Source organism: Leguminivora glycinivorella, chromosome 14 (genome assembly GCF_023078275.1).
Source record: "Leguminivora glycinivorella isolate SPB_JAAS2020 chromosome 14, LegGlyc_1.1, whole genome shotgun sequence".
Lineage (NCBI taxonomy): Eukaryota > Metazoa > Arthropoda > Insecta > Lepidoptera > Tortricidae > Leguminivora > Leguminivora glycinivorella.
Genome location: NC_062984.1, coordinates 15,029,866 through 15,047,658, shown reverse-complemented (window position 1 = coordinate 15,047,658; position 17,793 = coordinate 15,029,866). Strand labels below are relative to the sequence as shown.

The following is a 17,793-nucleotide window of genomic DNA, read 5'->3' as shown; positions in this document are numbered from 1 at the left end:
GAAAAGACTGGATTTTCCAACAAGATTCTGCCCCGTCTCATAAAGCGAAATCTACCCAGAAGTGGCTAAAAGACAATTTACGCAGCTTTATTAGGACTGACGAATGGCCTTCGTCAAGCCCCGATTTAAACCCGTTGGATTATGCTTTGTGGACAGAGTTGGAGCTAAGAGCATGCCGAAAAACACATCCGAACCTTCAGTCCCTAAAACGCACGCTAGTGAGAGAATCGAAACGAATCCCATAGAAAAGGTGCGTGCCGCTATTGACGAGTGGCCAGCCCGCTTAAAGGCCTGTATAAAAAAACGAGGCGGTCATTTCGAGTAAATTTTATTAATTTATTAATTATTTATTGTATATCGATAGTCCTATGTTTGACATATTACAATAAATTGTTTCGGTTTTTTATAGTGTCAGTTTTTTTCTCGTCTCAAAACTTATGAACACACGAGGTATTTAGATAAAAATAATGGATTATTTTTAAGAATTAACGCGGCAATTATTCAGGTAAAGCGCACGAACGCAAGGCATCATTATAAACTGCAATGCAAAACGCATATCACTATACTCTGTACTTTTAGGTATTTAAAAATATAAACGTACCATTTGTAAATCTTCGGGTAGTTACATTTGTACCAAATACAAAACCAAGCGGATCTGTTACTGTGACCGGTGTTTTAAAGCTCGGCCACACTTGCGCGTTTTGAGAGCGTAAGTGGAGCGTTGGCGGAGTGCAATGATAGCGGTGCGCCGGACGAATGCTGGCGTTGCGCCCAGCGGACGCCGGCGAGAACTAACGAGCGCGCATTCCGCTCCGCTACCACTACGCTATCAAAACGCTTTATGTGTGGCGGAGGCTTTAACCTTTTTCGATCGTGTAATGTTTTAATTTACCCCCAACAGGTTTAAAGAGCCTTTTGGGGGCAAATATTATTTAAATTTATTTAAATACCTAAAGATACAGACTAAAGTAATGCACATGCAAATTTTGATATTTCCTATGTGAGAAATATTTTATATCCATCGTATTGTAATGAGAGGCAAAGTAGCGAGATTAAATAAAAAATATCAACTATAACAATAAACTTGCGTTCGAATTAAAACTTTCCAATAAGTGGCACAATATATTGCCAATTAGATTTCATATAACGCATTATATAAATCAACGTGCATACATATTTTAATGTTTAACGTGCACCGATAACCCTGCTGCCGTAACATGCGACAAATCAATCTAATCAAACTATAACTGGATCGACACTACATAATGGTAACCTGATTTCAAATGGCAATATCTAATTCAATCAAATACTTACACAGGAGCAACCTATCATTTTTCAAGTATCCGAAATTGTATATTTTAAAAATATGTTTTCATCACCCAACCCATTGTGTGAACGGAGTAAAATTTCGCAACGGGTCATTATATGTCATAAAACTTACCAAGTAAAGTCTTATTCGTCACGTTATTTTGCCATTGTATCTTTAAGAGCCCTTATTCCTTTGAGCGCTCATCAATTTCGTGAAATGGCCATCGATAGATGGCGTTGGCGCTCGGTACGCGAGCACTGGCAACACAACGCGCGTTTCAACACAGGCAAGAATAATCTTGATAGTTTTTAATTTAATTGCTAGTAACAATTGTTTTGGTTTTACATGGGGATTTTTTTATAAAGTTTACAAGAGATAAGAATAGATTATGAAAACTTCCACCTTTAAGGGCGTAAAAAGGGGGTGATGATTTTTTATGTTATAGACTTGAAATTAGAGAATAGGAGAAAAGTCAGCGTTTTTGGATACTCTTCTCCTAAGGGGGTTAAAAATGGAAAAATCACCAACTATCATCATGATGGAGGAGGGGGCAAGGGGGGGGGGATTTGTTTACATGTTACGTGTATTCTTTTTTTTGTTCCTCTGTGCTACAGTCACTGTCATAAAGGAGTGATGATTTCTATACCTTGTCGCTTTAAATCGTTCGACAGTTTCGTATGACATTTCAAAAAAGACAGTAATATGACAAGGTATAGAAATTATCATTTATTTATGCCGGTGACTGTACACTGTATTATAGGTAGTAAACAAAAATCGTATTTCTGCGCTATAATAAATATAAAGGAAAAACGGAACCCTTATAGGATCACTCGTGCATGTGTCTGTCCGTCTGTCACAGTCAATTTTCTCGAAAACTACTGAACCGATTTACTGTAATTTTGCACACATAATTATGACGACCGGTCTGGCGCAGTCGGTAGTGACCCTGCCTGCTACGCCGCGGTCCCGGGTTCGAATCCCGGTAAGGGCATTTATTAGTGTGATGAGCACAGATATTTGTTCCTGAGTCATGGATGTTTTCTATGTATATAAGTATTTATATATTATATATATCGTTGTCTGAGTACCCACAACACAAGCCTTCTTGAGCTTACCGTGGGCCTCAGTCAATCTGTGTCAGAATGTCCAATATTTAAAAAAAAAAAAAAAATTAAAAAAAAAAATGTTGTTCCTTTGACCCAAAGATGGACGCTCAACAGCCCAAATTTAATGAGCCCAAACATGGTGGAGTTATGATGAGAAGAATAGCAGTTCTGTTGATCATCTCCTGACTCCATCATGCGATCTTGGACCTCAGCTAGATCGATGCTGCTCATCAGCCCAAATCTAATGAGCCCAAATATGGTGGAGTTATGATGAGAAGAATAGCAGTTCTGTTGATCATCTCCTGACTCCATCATGCGATATTGGACCTCATCTAGATCGATGCTACTCGTCAGCCCAAATCTAATGAGCCCAAACATGGTGGAGTTATGATGAGTAGAAGAGCAGTTCTATTGACCATCTCCTGACTCCATCATGCGACCCTGAACCTCATCTAGATCGATGCTGCTCGTCAGCACAAATCTAATGAGCCCAAACATGGAGGAGTTATGATGAGTAGAATAGCAGTTCTGTTGACCATCTCCTGACTCCATCATGAGACCTTGTACCTCATCTAGATCAATGCTGCTCGTCAACCCAAATCTAATGAGCCCAAACATGGTGGAGTTATGATGAGTAGAATAGCAGTTCTGTTGACCATCTCCTGACTCCATCATGCGACGAGCGGCGATGCTGACGAGCAGCATCATGATCGATGCTGCTCGTCAGCCCAAATCTAGTGAGCCCAAACATGGTGGGGTTATGACGAGTAGAATAGCAGTTCTGTTGACCATCTCCTGACTCCATCTTGAGGACCAGAACCTCATCCTGGTCCCGAAATATAGTAATAATTCAAACTCTCATCAGATTTCAAGTAAAAATTGAAATCCATATAACCATATGAAATGAAAGTCGATTTCTAAAATTGCATGTGTAAAAATCAGGCGGACCGTATGCCTGTTTACCACCGACAGGATCAAGATTTGTTTAGTCGCAGTATACAGCATTTCTCGGAACCTAGATAGTTCTGCTTACGAAAGCAAGGAGCGCCGGACGAACGAACGCAGGTCCGTTGTCTACGAGCGCTCGGCGCAGACTGAGCGGGCCCGTGTTAGCAGTGTATTTTATTCGAATTTTAGGTGCTTTAAAAAAATGTCTATCGACAGGAAGGTATGTCCTATAATGTATGATTTTTTTTTATAAGTCAACAAGAAGTTATAGTTTAGGATAATATCATTTAAGAGTTACAATAAATGCAGGAATCGCAGGAAAAATACATAATGTAATCCTCTTTTTTTATCCAAAAAATGGGGAAGACACGGAAGGTTATTTATCCACCATTTCAAATAAATCTTAAAATGTCAAACGATGATACAGGATATAATAAATACCTCGTACAGGATATAATAAATAGGATTGTGATCATTTATTACCACAAATAACATTTTTAACAGCACAATCACGATTCGAAACGAGTTATCCCACTACGAAATTTGAAAACGTCTTCCGAAAAAACTGATTTTTTTGAAGTATAAAAAGACATATTTTTTAATATTATCCCATGATTACCTAGCTTAAGATTTTTTAATAATCATTTATAGTTTCTTTATAATTTTGAATGAAAAAGGTTACATTTTGCAAAAAAACGCTCGTCTTTAGGAATAAGGCCTCTTAAAGTATTTATCTAGATTAAACGGGATAGCTCTAGCAAAATAGTTCTAATGAACTATGCATTTTATGCGATGTACAAATAACACCTCAAACCAATAACAAACAATTAGGCCAAGATATTTGGCAACGATACCGATAGCCCCGCCTCTGCAAGGCTTAAATGTAAATTAACATTTTATTAATGTTAATGTAAATTAACATTTTATTAACCCTTAAATGCATATTGTTGCCATTTGGCTACAATGTATGTATATTTTGTATATTTTGTATGTATGTATGTATATTTTTTCTAGTTTATAGCCAAAATATAAGCTGGACTTATATTTTGGCTATTTATTTTTCTTAGATCCTACATCTCAATTACTAAATAAAAACATTATTTCCAACCATTTAAGAAAAATGGCGGAAAAGTGTGAAAAAACTGGATGATGGTGATTTTTAGTACATGATTCAGGCAGATTTTTTCAGAGTTAGTAACTATTTTATGTTTAATCATTTTATCATAGGGGTTTCTCAAATAGTGTACCTTTTTAATAGTAGTAAAAGTTTTCTTATAAATTTTACTAGTAATTATATATTTATATAAGTAAGATTTAGCCTATTTAGGTCCGTGCCTTCGCTTGAACCACTAATGAGATTAACACCTTCATAACTCGGCCCTAATCGAGTGAATTCCTCGACTAGTAGCGCCATCTGGCGCGCCAGTCAAGTACTAGTGTCGCCCTGTTACCAGCGCTCGGCTGCTTTTTCCTCAGTACGCTTTTGTAACTCGGCCGAGCAACACGTTTACAAAAGCAAGTCTTAAAAAGTTCGAAAAATTTAAAACATCGAAAAGATTATGATTACTTCTAACTTCGTGATATTCCGCTCGGTGCCTTTGGCCCAGCGACGAGACGCAGTGACCTCCTGTAGGCACCGTCATAAATACGCGGATACATATGACTCACTCACGTGAGACTGACAAGGCGTCGTCCCGTGAGACGACAGACGTCGTCGCGTGAGACGACAGACGTCGTCCCATGAGACGACAGACGTCGTCCTGTGAGACGACAGACGTCGTCCCGTGAGACGAAAGATGTCGTCCCGTAAGACGATAGACGTTGTCCTGTGAGACGACAGACGTCATCCTGTGAGACGACAGATGTCGTCCCGTGAGACAACAGACGTCGTCCCGTGAGACGAAAGACGTCGTCCCGTGAGACGACAGGCGTCGTCCCGTGAGACGACATGACGTCGTCCAGTGAGATGACATAGCGTAGTCCCGTGAGACGACAGATGTCGTCCTGTTAGACGACATGGCGTCGTGCGGTGACATGACAGGCGTCGTCCAATGAGACGACATTGCATTGTCCCACAAGACGACAGGGTTGTTCCTGTGTGGTGGCATGGAGACGATGAAGAAAATTGACAGCGATGGGACGCAGTGTAATCCTATGCACCGTCATAAAGAATATAAGGGACAAATGCCACGCTCACGTAAGACGAGACAGAGCGACGTCCCGTGAGACGACATAGGTTCGTCCCTTGAAAAGTCATAGCTTCGCCTCGTGAGGTGACAGGACACAAGAGATGTTTTGAAACGACAGATGAGGTCCCATTAGACAACCTGGCCTATGAAAAGATAGGGCCCACGATCCGGTAGGGTATCGCCTCGTGATATGACAAAGGAGATCATTCATTGTGCAGACATGATTCGTCATTAGAGACAACATGAGTAAAGTTGTGCTGTGCGAAAAAGTACACTGTCATATAAATTGACAAGCGTCGCCCCGTAAAAGATTAAACTTTGCAGCGACTTGAAATTTGGATTTCGTTGCCCTATGCGATGATTTACGACATCCTGTGAGAACCCATTGGGTTATTACATGCTATGCACTAATTCACCTTTCGTGTCATGAGACGAGCGTTATGATCGCGAGGCAAAATGTTGTATTTGTACTCGAATCTCAATGAGATTATGTCGCTTTAACATCTACTTTGCGGTAATTAGCACAACTCTTAACTAAACATACTTTGTATAAGGTATTTCTAAACATATGTTCTTCGTAGAAGGTCTTTCGAATCAGAACCACAGCGTACGTGTTAACCTGAGACATACACAATTACACAGTTTAGTCATTGTCTTATTAGACAATAATCATCACGTGATGGGTTCTCATAAGTGGGGTCGTTTTATACAGGTAAAGTGAACGACATCGGCGTCGTCTCAATTGCCTAATTAGCTAATACATAATCAGCGTGGTCACCTGACCAACAGATGAATGATTGTGAGGAATGTCCAAATTTATCTCACTCGTGAATATCTGAACGGCCATAATGATGACGAATGTGTGATCCAATTACTGTAAAGCAACGCCGTTATTGCCAACCTAATTTGTCATGTCAACTTTTAGAATGCTCGTCATGATAGAGGTTTATTAGCAGGTTTGACGTTGTGAAAATCCACTTCCACGTCTAAAAACGTGTGGGTGGAGCTTCGGTAGCAATTAACTAGCACTTTGTTGTCAGATACTAAGCGAATTAAGAAATATACATAATAGTGATGCTAAACAGAATGAAAAACCACTTTATATTACAAAGCCCTTCTTGCCCAATCAGAAAGGGAGAGGGGGCGGCGAAGAGATACCAATGGGAAAAAGAAAATCCATTAATTTATGCCACTGTTTTACGCTATTCCTAGAGTGCAGATTCTTTTAAATGAATGATTAGAGCTCTAGTCTCATCAACTCACGGGCGTCAATAATTGACGCATGGTCTTGGGTCTTGATACGGACTTTAGAAATGCAGAAGAACCACTCAGGTACTTAGCAAATGTTGACTATTAGCTACAAAATAACTTACCGCAAAGGAAAATTCTTGTACTAGGCTCATTACTCTGTGAAACCTGGATATTCGTCTGTATTTCAGCAAACTTATAGCTGTCCGGCTGAAACATCCAGTCGGACTAATGGCGGATAATGTTCCAGTATATGTTGTTCAGTATACCGAACTGACAAACGTATTACTTCTGTAACAATCGACCCAGTAGAGACTTCTGAACCAATTCATTTAGAAATAAAAAGCTACAGCTCGGAAAGTTTTCTAAGTACGATATATACATATATGTACTACAAATTGACCTCAAACTGCCGTTAATCGACCAACGGTTAGAATACTCAATCATGCATTATTACTAACGTTATCTAGACCAAGGTTACAGACAATCCTTGAAGAGGTTAATTACAAAGACAACAAACTCGTACCGGAAATCTGACTCCCAAATATATACGATATTTTGTGGATAGTTTGGCAAAATGACTTAAAGGATATGTTATTTAGTACAATAGCATTTTAGTATGCCTTATTGCATTGTTACTCAGGACGGACTCTCGTCGTAAAAGGATTTGTCGGTTGCCCAGTTCGATGGCGTAATGTTACGAATCCTATGTTTCTATAAATAACTAACGAATTAGATTAAAGAGACGACCGAACAATATTCTCAAACTACTTACAGCGAAGAACTATGGCTTACATCTCTTGACCGAAGTAAATGAAGTTGGTCCTAAACTTAAACAACTACACAAAACAAAGCAAGAAACCGTGTAGGTAAATTGTATTCAAAGTGCTTATTTGTTGTATGAGTATGATATATCGAAAACACTTTAAGCTCATTAAAACCAATAGGGCAATACATTTTCCGAGAGCAGCCGATTTTCACAATTTGCTAAGGCACTCTTATGGATAAAATGTTGAAAGGTAGTCACTGAATGTGGACGCCTGTTTCTGAAATAATAAATTAAACGGAAATTGAAGGATGAATCTCTTTCGATTTTAGAACACAGTTTCCTCTTACAAATAAAGAGGCGCTCGCATCCTAAAATTATCGCCCGCTACTGCAGTATTACTAACAGAAAGTTCCCGTTTATTTCATTTGACAAATATTTTCTGAATAGGTTTCTGGGGCCTGGAGAGATTAACAGAAGTTGTATATTTACAATTAACTTTTGGAACTCCATTAGCGCGTTGTAGGATCGATACACATTTCCGCAGTTGCTTACTAAACGCCATTTATTAGAATTTTGCGGCGCGACTATTTGTCAGTAACAGAGTAGACGCCACAACTTATTCAAAAACGGTTCGTAAGGTCAGAGGACGAGTCCCAGTCCCAATTGAATTTAGTGTAAGGAACTAGAAATATGATATTTATAACATTACTGTGCTTATGACTTAATTTAGAAGACTTCGGACTCCTAATATACCTGACATACAAGAATTTGTTAGGACACTCATAAAAGGTAGCGCAGATTCTAGGCAAAATGGGTTTCTAGTGGTAACAAAAAAACTTAAAATTATTGCCGTTTAAATAGATATTGATGAACTATATTTATCAGAAGTAAGAAAGCGCTTAAGGTACGCAGTACTTATAGCTACGATATTTTGACCTATTGGTCTCGGATGACAGGCAAGTGTAAATACCATTGTCATCGTCCGTGGCGCTATATGCTACAGCCGTGCGCACATACGACTTTTAAGAAAAATTCTAATTATATGCCATATGATAAATAAATAATTGTCATCTCGATATAATTGTAGAATCAGGTATTACCCTACATAACAGTTGCATCTTGTTTGTGGGAAGTCCCGCTGCATATGGATTTTGGGAAATAAGCAAGAATACAGTAAATATTAACCCGTATGTTTATGTGTATACATCAGTTTATAAAGAACGTGAGACATTTATATTATTCGCACAAAAGAGCAATATAGAATATATTGCTTTGCAATTTGGTGATAAATTACGAAAGTTCTGAAAAGAAAACTATGTATTTACTATCTTAAGCTGATGACTGAATTTTCATTATAAATGGGTAATCGTACATCATTAACCCTTATTTGAAGAGTTATCTGTCGTCTTACATTCTTATTAGAATATCGAAATGGACTAAAGAGCTATAAGTCGTAATGTTTTAGAATTACTAGCTCACGAATCGTACAATTTTGCCTTTATAAATTCGGCTAGTCAGCACATAAGTCATAAAAATGATAAGCCTAAAAATATATGCATCACATATTCATAATTATTCAAACACAAATTAAATATCGAAAAAAGCATACTAGCTAGACATAGTAAAAGACTAAATAAAGTTGACACGTACAGTGTAGAGAGGATTCCCGCATTAACATTCATGTATATTCATGGAAGTATCAAAGTCAATTTAATTAGAAATAATTGCCTTCATTTGATCTTCGCCTAAGTATGTGTGAATCATTAGATCATTGATTCGTTTCAATCGCTTGTATCCCAAAGCTTTTTGCTCAGTTGACCCATTTTAATTTAATAGGAAAAATTCGCATAGTTTCCGTTCTCGTAAAGACTTTGAGTAGGAGCTTACCTTTTATTATATGGATCCTTAGCTAACCATGGCCATGGTATTGTCAATTCAGTCAGAAGCCGAAAATGTATTATCATCTTATTTGCAGTTTTGCTACTAGTCCAGCAGTAACGCATACATTATCGTGATGTGGGTATACATTACAAATTAACATATGATAGCGTGCAATTTCTTCCAACTCAAGCGTTCATTTCAATTGTTTTGGCAAATGTATATTTCATATACAGAATTCATAACACATTATGCTATGGGAAATGTTGACATTTGGCAGTGGGCTATGTAAGACAATGTTTAAGCTATGTCAATATTGCTTATTACTCAGTATACTAACAATAATATGTGCATATTCGGAGATACATATAGGCGCATTACTTATGGTACAGTAATCAATTTACATGAAAAATAAAAATTTAAACATAATGTCATAATGCTCATGGCAGTGCTATGATATAATTGTTTATTATAGTTACATGATATAATTATAGTTATCTTAAGCAGAAGAAGACTAGTATTTTGGTGAATTTATAAGACAAAAAACATGTATATGATCTTGTTCTGACTAGGGACTGTTGTAAGGGAAACGCGAGACAAATTTAGCCGACGTTGATGTAACACCCATTGATTAAGGGGAAGCTCTTCAGAGTTTGGGTTGCTACAGATATTTTCTCACAAAAATGTTATTGAAATAACAGGTTTTATTTCCGTAAATATTGTAATACCGATCTATTAACTACTGGCTTCCTGTCGGTTTCATGTTATGCATAAATTAAGTGATTCACCACCATCATAGAGTCATAATGGATAACTGTGCTGTGCTGTGTTGAGTCAGTTTCAACTCATGAAACCTTAGTGGCTAAATTTTGAAACATCCCTTTGTATACATTCCTATTTCTTATTATGACATTTCTGTATAAATAAAGTATATCAGTCACAGTACGCCCTAACCAGCGCCGGCAGAGGTTTAAACACGTCTCATTAGTGGTTCAAGCGAAGGCACGGACACCTAAATAGAACCGTTTTTCCCCCGAAGGGTAAAAAACGGATATTTAGGTTCCTGCCGAAGCTTGAACCACCCATAAGGGCCTTGCCGGCTAAAGGTACTGAGGAAAAAGCAGCCGAGCGCTGGTAACAGGGCGACACTAGTACTTGACTGGCGCGCCAGATGGCGCTACTAGTCGAGGAATTCACTCGATTAGGGCCGAGTTATGAAGGTGTTAATCTCATTAGTGGTTCAAGCTTCGGCAGGAACCTAAATATCCGTTTTTTACCCTTCGGGGGAAAAACGGTTCTATTTTACTTCTAACACTGATTTAGTATTAAAATCGATGTTAAATATTTTTTTTATTATTTTTCCTAGAGTCAGAAAACCATTGTCTATCACATTATTAATTTCTAGTTAAAAGAAAAAAATCATGCATTTAAGGGTTAAGGTTAATGTAAATTAACATTTTATTAATGTTAATGTAAATTAACATTTTATTAATGTTGATGTAAACTAACAATTTATTAATGTTAATGTAAATAAACATTTTTTTGTACTGGCGAGACTGTCAAAATTTTTGGCAATTAATCTTGGACTAATTCTAGTAAAATCAAAAACTCTTTTCTCTGTTTCTGAACTACTCTGCCATAGAAAATACACAAAAAACACCCTCCTGATTGTAGTAACACTAAAAGAATTCAAATGTAATAAATCCACCACCACTATCAAAATTTGTGTCAATACCCAAACAAAAAATACTTAGTCTGTTATGAAACTTAAACAATAGTTATTTGTTTTACAAGGGGGCAAAGTAGTTGTTTAACCGCACGTGCCAATATTGATACCAGAGCAAGCGAAAGATTCCAATATTGAACCGCGAGCGTAGCGAGTGGTTCAAAAAGTGGAATCTTGAGCGTTGCGAGGGTATCAAGGCACGAAGGTTAAACAAACTTTGCCACCGAGTGAAACACAAAATTTTTCACCACACCAACACGAACAAAATACTGACTATAAAACATCAAAATAAATGAAATCCATCAATTTATTTAATATTTATGATTCAAAATCATCATTTATAGGTAAAATCTGGCAGCCAGATTAAGACATCGAGTTAAAATTTGTATGAAATTACTTTGCCCCCTTGTGGATAAAACGCAATTTTGCTATCTGTTTTCGAATAGCAAAGAAAGCCTTTACCAGTTGGTGTGGTGAAAAGATAATTTCAACATATTTTTTTAGCACTAGAAAAACATCAAATCGTCTACCTTTAAAATGTGAAAATGCAATGCAAAATCGACGAACCAGTATATTTTGGGTGGGTACAGTATAAATGTGCGCGCTTACCGTTGTTGGCCATCGGCGGCGGCTGCTGCATCGGCACCACCGGTGGCGGTTGTTCTGTGGACATTTTGTATTTTTTAGAAGAGAGGTTCAGTTTTTAAATTTGTTCTATTCTATTATTTTGTATGTAATCATTTTTTGAAGTGAAACTTCTAATGCGACTTCCAACTGACAGCGTGTAACACTCAGTCATTGATTGTTACATTGCGCGAAATGCCGGTCACTCAGCGCGTAACATTCGCTCAACGCGACTCTTTCATTCCATTCATTCACTCAGTCAGTGACAGAACAGAATGCCCAGAATGGTTTTGAATTGTGGAATGGTTGGTTGGAATGGAATGTGTGTTTTATATTTAGATAGACGTAACTAAACGCAAAAACGTGATGGTCACTTGACAAAATGGTTGGAATGTGCGAAATGGGAAGAATGTTGGATTCTTTTAGGGTTCCGTAGTCAACTAGGAACCCTTATAGTTTCGCCATGTCTGTCTGTCCGTCCGTCCGTCCGTCCGCGGATAATCTCAGTAACCGTAAGCACTAGAAAGCTGAAATTTGGTACCAATATGTATATCAATCACGCCAACAAAGTGCAAAAATAAAAAATGGAAAAAAATGTTTTGTTAGGGTACCCCCCCTACATGTAAAGTGGGGGCTGATATTTTTTTTCATTCCAACCCCAACGTGTGATATATTGTTGGATAGGTATTTAAAAATGAATAAGGGTTTACTAAGATCGTTTTTTGATAATATTAATATTTTCGGAAATAATCGCTCCTAAAGGGAAAAAAGTGCGTCCCCCCCCCCTCTAACTTTTGAACCATATGTTTAAAAAATATGAAAAAAATCACAAAAGTAGAACTTTATAAAGACTTTCTAGGAAAATTGTTTTGAACTTGATAGGTTCAGTAGTTTTTGAGAAAAATACGAAAAACTACGGAACCCTACACTGAGCGTGGCCCGACACGCTCTTGGCCGGTTTTTTTTTATTTTGGAACAGAACGAAATCAACTGGTTGGGCCTAGCGTTAGTAGGGAGTATTGGGACAAGCGTTATGAAAGTGTAGTTTGAGTTAGAATGTTACCCAAGTGCGGGACGGCAGGCGGCGCGGCGGACGGGCGGTGCGGCGCGCGGCGGCTGTAGCCCGTCTGGTTGCGGAACGACGACACCGAATTACGCAAGAACCTGGAGCAAATCACAACGGATTACTAGATATTATTTACTAAATTTTAGTAGTACATAATATGTTAAAATTAAATGAAGTAAAAGAAACAAGTATCAGGTCAATAACAGTTTCAAAGGAATAAGCGGAACCACGCAAAGCGAGACACGTCCCGAGGCAATGTCGGCAAACGGCTAATACAAACATACCTTGGCCGAGGCAGCGCGCACGCTATGCCTCGTGAAGCTACTCGCTGTGTGGACCCGGCTATTGGTTAGTCTCCCTATCCATTATTTGCCAGAATATGGACCGCGATTACCTTTTCAATTGTGGTTGAGCATCCGATAACGAGTGACCACGACTAAACCAGAATAATATGATTGGGTGCTCGACAACAATCAAAATGGTGATCAGGTGAAATCATAAGCTCAAAGTACATAAATAGCTTATTACCTATTTGGAATTAATGTTGTAGGCGCGATTTCCTTTTCGCGACAATCTGGGCATTCATGATCCTCAGATTCCAACAACGCTCCTCTTATACCTGTAAACAATGATTACAGAATCAAAATACAAATATAATATCAATCATCATCAAACATAATAAATACTTATATACAAAACTGACGTAGCTAACGGAAAGACACTAATCAATAGTTCAAAAAAATAACACTAATAGTCGAGGATGTTAGGCTACCGCGCTACCAGGGGCCCATTTCTCGAAGCTACAAGTTTCAATTTACAAGTAGTAGTCAATGTCTAATATGACAAGTTGGAAAGAGACATTCGCTTGCAACTTGTAACTTTCAGTTTTGAGAAATGGGCCCCAGCACTGGCACTTGTTTCTTAACTTATTTCTTTTACGTATCTAAATAATTATGTATAGTTGTATGGACAGCAGACTAGTCGGTATGCTCACACTCGTCACAGAAGGAGTTGCCGCAGCAGGGGATCATGACGGCGTCGGTGAGCAGGTCGCGGCACAGGCTGCAGATCAGCTCGTCGGGGATGGTGGGCTCAGGCGCGGCGGGCGCGTTGGCCGCCACCTCCGGACCACCCGCGCTCTCCGACGCCAGGTACGCCTCACTACAAGTTATAAAACATGTGGATTCTAGTACCTAATCAAGAGGTCAAGGAACCCTCGTTAAAAAAAAACATATTTATGGAAAAATTAGTTTCGCAAAATTTTTTATGGACTTTTTTGACAGTACAACTTGAACTAGCAATATTACCAGCGACTTTGAAAGCCCCGCCTGTGCACGGGTTAGGTAAATGTTTAAATAATAGTTCCACTAAGTTGGCGAGGCTGTTAAAAATAGTCGAAATCGCTGTCAATGTCTTGCCATAACTCTTAGGCCCACTTGCACCATTAACTCAGGGTTAGTGGGCTGTCAACTATCAAATTCCATATAAAATGGAGGGTTAACCCTCGGGTTAAGCCTCCATTTTCGTTGGTGCAAGTGGTCCTTAACAACAGATTTTTTATTGTCTCTTTTTATTAATAGGTCTACAAAAAAAGTATCTGTTAAGGAAATTTATTACTTTTATACTTCACTCCCCATTCAAAGGCGGGATAAACCACTCGTTTACGATAAATTTGTGTGTCTATACCTAATGGCAATTTTGATTCAAATTTGAACCCTATTAGACATTATCTTATATTATGTAATAACTTATAATAAAATAAATGATGTTTAAACAGTCATCATATCAATTCAGACATGCTTTATCAGTTTTGTCACACATCTTTGATACACCTCATACTGTATCTCTAATTTCTTACACAATCAACAGTGAAGCAATACTCACTGATCAACGGCAGGCACAGCAAAAGTTCCACTTGGGGTCATCATGGCTCCTGGGGCTTTTGGTCCATCAACTGGGACCATAAAACTACGAGGAATTCCAGTACTTCTTCTTATCTCTATTGGATCAGTCTAAAAAAGGGATTGTTTTAACTACATATACGAGGTGCGGTCCAAAAGTTTCCGGCCTAACAAAGAAAGGGCTTACGTATCTTTACAATTTTATTTTTATTTTTTAATATAGTCTTCCTCTGTCACAACGCACTTTTCAAATCTCTTTATAAGCTTCTCCATCACCTAATAAAAATAATAAAGATTTTTGTCCTTAAAATCGCCCTAAACCGCACGGGTCACTTCGTCAAACGAAGATTTTTTTTTCTACTTCAGTCTACCTTAAGTTTTTAGAACAAATAATAATCACTTGGGGTCACGTCTCGAATATAAGGTAGGTGCCGAATATTTTTGAAGACACATTTCGTTATAGCAACCTTGTAAAATGAAGCAGCGTGAACGGGAAATTGTCGCGGAGATGCCCTTGTGCCTCTGCTAAGTTTTTAAAGACTATTCTGCATAATCTGCTATCGTAATTGGACAAAAAATATTGCGTAGCATCTGCTATTTACCGTAGTCTACCCTTCTTTTATGTAAATCGTTAGAATTTCGTGACAACCCTAGAATACCGTAGCCTTTATCTTTTTTCGTGCATTTTGTGACAGAGGTTGTTCTAGGCGCCTTTTCACCATGACGTTGTCACTCCATTAATTTTCTTTTGTACAGAGTATCGTCTTACATAACCATGGTTTCATCTACAGTAGCAATTGCATTCAAAAAACTCGCTACGCGGTGTCTATGCTGGTCTCAAGTTTCATGAACTCACGGTTTTTCACTCATCTCGCTGTAAGCACGATAAAAGTTTGGGCACTAACCTAGCACTAAACACCGTAAAAAAACCTACAGCCAACAGACACCTAAAGAAACTATACACCAAAAAAGTGGAATAAATGACGAACACAATGATATCCATACTTTTTTTAAACTCTTCCGCCATATTTGTCGGGCCGGAGACATTTGGACCGCACCTCGTACATAAAATAAAACTATGGAAACGGATTAAATCGCGTATAATGAATTTAAAATACATCCCGACGTTTCGAACTCTTTACAGCGTTCGTGGTCAACGGGTGACTGAGGAAAAATTAAAATGTGCAAAAGCTACCCACTTACAAGAAATATTAACGAAACCATGACCACAAATAATATAGATTTCTAAGGCAGGTTCACACACTATTAATAAAGCTAGTTATACAATATTCAAAAAACTTACTAGAGAACTTTAATAGAGAGGATGGCTTTACTTTACCACCGGCTTGGGATCCAGTAGTACATCTGATAATGGAACAAGCACGACGAAGGCTGTGAGGCATTTGTGTTGTATGGTGTTGGACATTTGCAGTTTGTTTCTTTGTCAATTTTGTGTAGATTAATTGGTTAATTATTTTTTAACAGAGTAATGGTAAAATTTTTTGAATATTGTATAACTAGCTTTATTAATAGTGTGTGAACCTGCCTTAGAAATCTATATTATTTGTGGTCATGGTTTCGTTAATATTTCTTGTAAGTGGGTAGCTTTTGCACATTTTAATTTTTCCTCAGTCACCAGTTGACCACGAACGCTGTAAAGAGTTCGAAACGTCGGGATGTATTTTAAATTCATTATACGCGATTTAATCCGGTTCCATAGTTTTATTTCATGAGTAACTATCGCGGTAACCGAAGACAATATTATACATATACATACTCCATAGTTTTATATTAGAAAATTTCTGTTGCAATTTTTAAAATTCTATTTTTGCTACAGATTTTTTTTAATTAATACAATTCTTGACGGAATTTCACTTACCGAATTTGCTATAGGGCAGTCTTTAATCCAATGTCCGTGTTTCTGGCATTTGTAACAAACATAATTTGATGGCACTACACCTCTCTGATTTTGTCCTCTAATTTTTTGATAACTGAAAATGTTTAAATGTTAAATGACACATACAATTGGTAAATTTAAAATACTTGGTTGGATGAGATGAATAATAGCACTCAAGATGAATCAAACTTGGAAACAAAAAACTGATGTGACTGAATTCTAATGAGTTTCCCCTGATGCCAGGAAATTTGGTGTTTACAAGAGGCTCACACATTACTAATTTGCCAGTCATTATCAGCCTGTCAGTTAATCTTTAAATTTAGGTATAACTGACAGATTGATATCATCCAGCAAATTGTTAATTGGTCAGTCCCTTAATGTGGTAACACTAATAAATACCTAGCCTGGCTTACAATGGATACTACCAAGATAGTGAATATGAGAAATACAGCAATCCTATATTGCTTACTAACGATTTAACTAAAGAGTTAGCTTTCTTTTTCTCACCCATGATAATAATTAAAAAAAACATGCATTGTAATTATGAATAATAACCCAAACAATCCACACATACTATGCCCAATATCATATGCACTGAACTATCAACATTCCCATATTATTGTTGTGACAACCAAAATTCATAAAATACAATGACAAGCTGTAGTAGTCATATTTTAATTAATTTTTTTTTTTCGAAATTTTTGTGAGCTTTTGTCATCATTACAATTCACACCAGCCCCTTAGCTACCTTACAAACTACTCCAACAATTGCTAAATACATGCCAATATTTTCAAGCTAAACCTGTACAATGTTAACAAGTATAATGAGGAACCGGAGATCACACCCAGAGAATGTTTTAAGAAAATCCGTCTTAGCCTTACTTGCTAGGGTCGTAGTCAAAAGTGGACTGAGAAATCATAGCATTTATCTTATCCTGTTCGCTACCTTCCATGCGAGACAGATCGGCCAGCCCTTTGTTAACCGAGACATCTTTGTGCAATGCCGCATTGTTGTTAGAGCCTTCCCACTGTTTCTTAGGTTGCTGCGACAGTGGTACTCGGGCCACTAGGAGTGATGTGTTTTTAGGAATTAAAGTACCATCATCACTGTACACTGTGAAATGAAAAACAG

The 17,793-nt window shown here is 37.7% G+C and overlaps 1 protein-coding gene across 1 annotated transcript in view; it reads right to left on the bottom strand.

Moving 5' to 3' along the window:
- LOC125233050 (E3 ubiquitin-protein ligase RBBP6) overlaps nt 1–17,793 on the bottom strand; it is a 73,077-nt gene that overhangs the window by 54,429 nt on the left and 855 nt on the right. The window contains exons 2-8 of the mRNA XM_048138893.1: nt 17,544–17,775; nt 16,644–16,755; nt 14,748–14,875; nt 13,858–14,024; nt 13,392–13,482; nt 12,861–12,961; nt 11,783–11,836 (exon numbers count right to left, since the gene is read on the bottom strand). Coding sequence (XP_047994850.1) covers nt 11,783–11,836; nt 12,861–12,961; nt 13,392–13,482; nt 13,858–14,024; nt 14,748–14,875; nt 16,644–16,755; nt 17,544–17,775 — 885 coding nt within the window. The remainder of the gene's footprint in view (nt 1–11,782; nt 11,837–12,860; nt 12,962–13,391; nt 13,483–13,857; nt 14,025–14,747; nt 14,876–16,643; nt 16,756–17,543; nt 17,776–17,793) is intronic.